General features: G+C 54.5%; 1 protein-coding gene across 1 annotated transcript; it reads right to left on the bottom strand.

Moving 5' to 3' along the window:
- Positions 1–590: 590 nt before the first annotated feature.
- Positions 591–2,043, bottom strand: LOC131261242 (uncharacterized). Its single transcript, XM_058263225.1, has 2 exons — positions 2,032–2,043; positions 591–1,946 (listed from the first exon to the last, which is right to left on the bottom strand). The coding sequence occupies exons 1-2, from the start codon at positions 2,041–2,043 to the stop codon at positions 591–593; spliced, it is 1,368 nt and encodes a 455-aa protein (XP_058119208.1).
- Between the last annotated feature and the right edge of the window lie 722 nt (positions 2,044–2,765).

Below are 2,765 nucleotides of genomic sequence, written 5' to 3'. Positions count from 1 at the left end.
CCGTAGACGAGTGTTAACAAGTGCTCGGACAACATTGTAGGCGCTCGCACCGGTCCGTACCAGTTATCGCAAAACATGAAAGTGAAGTTTACCCGCGTTTGATAGCGTGGGGAAAAACAACAAACTATCGAAAAACAGCACTGATAGCGTAATTGGCATGGAATAAATTAATCACCATCATGCGCGGTTATTACACAACTCGGTTTCACTCGCAACCGGCGAAACATAAACCATCGCTAGCGAATCGGGAAGGAAGTGGTCAAAGCATAGAAAGGTGAGAAAATTGATTGCAAAAAAAGAGGTGAGAGAAAATAAAATCGAGCTACTTAAAGGGTTTTTCCTGTCCGGCCAGCCAGCCGTAGGGAAGTGTTGCGTGGGCCATTTTAAAACCGATCTGAATGCAGCGTTGGTGCGTTGTTTTCAACAAACAAACAACCGAAGAAGAGCGCAAAGGAGACGTACATATTCGAGTGCGGAAAGAGAAGAATAAAATGATAGTTGGTAGCGCAAGGAACGAGGAAAACGTCGGAGCATCAAATGGCAAAAGCAACCGGTCCACCGTTGACTCGTAGCCCCACCTTCCTGTGTATTCACCAGAAGGAACCACTTCCGGGAGGAAGCGGAGGCCCGCTGGCTGTCTGCTGCTTGACCTTGTGGATGATGGTTTTCACGATCGGAACCTTCACCGGGATCGGCTGGGGAAGGTAGACGGGCACGTGCTTCTCGATCGGGTACGGGACCGGTTTCTCGATCGGTACGGGGATCTTCTTTTCCACCGGGTACGGGACCACCTTCTCGATCGGCACCGTTATCTCCTTGATGTCCGGCACGGCGATCGGCTGCGAGACGGGTATGTGGACGGGATAGGGCCGCGGGACGGGGACCAGCACGGGGTGCGGGATCTTGACGCGCACCTCTTGCGGGATCGGTACGTGGATCTTCTTGACGTACGGCACCGGTACGGGTGTCTCGATTTCCACGTGCTCGCTGATGGGAACGGCTCGGCCCTTGGTGTGGATGACCTGCGGTGATCCGTAGCCACCGTACCCGGACGGGCTGATGGCCGCACCGATGGCGGCTCCACTGCGGAAGTCCTCGTCTTCCTCCTCGCTGCTGTCGTCGTCGTGGTACTCGTGCGACGTCGGCAGTCGGTTTGGAGTGCCGTGCAGGATCTTGTAGGCTTGGATCAGCTGCGGATGGTAGGAACTATGGAGGGAGTGGTACTGATTTAGCTGGTGCTGCTGCTGGGCTTGCTGGCGATGCTGCTGCTGTTGCTGGTGGTGCTGCTTCTGATGCTGTTGCGGCTGCTGGGAATGATGGGAATGGTGGTGATGATGATGATGATGATCCTGGTGACTTCCTCCATAGCTCGTTGAAGAAGTTAGTCCTCCGCCGGATGTGTGATGACCCGGATGTTTCTTGCCTTTCCCACCATAAGCCCGGTAGGCATCGTAAGCATGAGATTCCTCACTGGCACTGGTACCATCTTCCTCGTCTTCCTCGCTTCCTGAATCGGAGTAGCTCGAGTGACCGTGACCCGCTCCACCCACATGCCTCGTCACCGTCTTATACGTCGTCATGTACTTGTGCTGATGGTTCGCACTAGCCGGGGCGGAATCTTCCACATAGTCCACGTCCTGATCTTGCTCCTGTTCGTCATACTGCTGTCTCACCGAGTGCTGGTAGTATGGCCGATAGCGATAATGGTCGGAGGATGGCTGCGAATCGGAATCTTCGCCATCGCCCTCCCCACTTTCGAGCCCGTTCGAAAGCTCGTCCAAGTCGTCATCTTCCGGATCGCCGTGCGGGTTCAGTTCCAGCCGAGGCCCGGGCGGTTGATACGACAGCACGTACTTGCCGAGGATTTTTGCTGGCACGGGATTCGCATGGCAGGAGCCGACCGTTAGCAGCAACAGTACGCCGCCGCTCACCACGAAGAAAACCACCTGGAGGCGAGAACCGACGTTTAAGAACACGGCACACAAGATATCACAAACATCGCCCGGACGCACGCATTCCGGTGGTACTCACTTGTTTAAACATTTTCTAACCCTCGTGGCTGCGTTTGAGCTCGATTCGATATTTTTCACCACACTGTCACTGATTTAGCAAACAACATTGAAAAATACAATCCGACACGCCAATCACGAAACTGCCACCGACCCCAACTGTGGTTCACTTTTTCTTTCGGACAACCTTCGAAAAGGGAAATGAACCGTTCCGTTCGGGGTTTCACGTTTGCCCAACACCGGGGCCTTGTGGTCACTTTCTTGCTCACTGAGGGAATGCACCTCTCCGGGTCTTAAAGTGCAATATTTATAAGAAACCCGTTTCCACGCCGTTGGGGGTGGGACGGTTCCGAATCGGTTTTGGGGCTTCCGAAGACCATCGGCCGTGGCGCTGCGTTGGCCCAGTGAAGGGTTGTAGGGCCAACGTAGCGGCAATACGATCGGGTTCGTCCGAGCGAGCGGAATTCGAGCGGAACCTCGGGCAACGAAACCACTCGGGCACTACTCCATTTCTTGGAGTGCCCGGAACTGATTAGTGGGCAACTGGGCAGGGAGGTGGGTGGCCGATTACCGTGCCGGAAGGAGAAAGGAACGGGATGGCAGTGTCGGTGGACAGCACTGGGTACGCAATGGCACGTGAATCCCAAATGGGTGATCTATCGGTGATTACAAATTCCCATGACCGGCGTAGAATCTCGTCCGTCGGTTCGTGTAAAACGGCAATCGAAACATCAAACAAATGCGTCTGTGCATGCG

The sequence above is a fragment of the Anopheles coustani genome, chromosome 3 (assembly GCF_943734705.1).
Source record: "Anopheles coustani chromosome 3, idAnoCousDA_361_x.2, whole genome shotgun sequence".
Classification (NCBI taxonomy): Eukaryota; Metazoa; Arthropoda; class Insecta; order Diptera; family Culicidae; genus Anopheles; species Anopheles coustani.
This window is presented reverse-complemented; position numbering and strand designations above follow the sequence as displayed.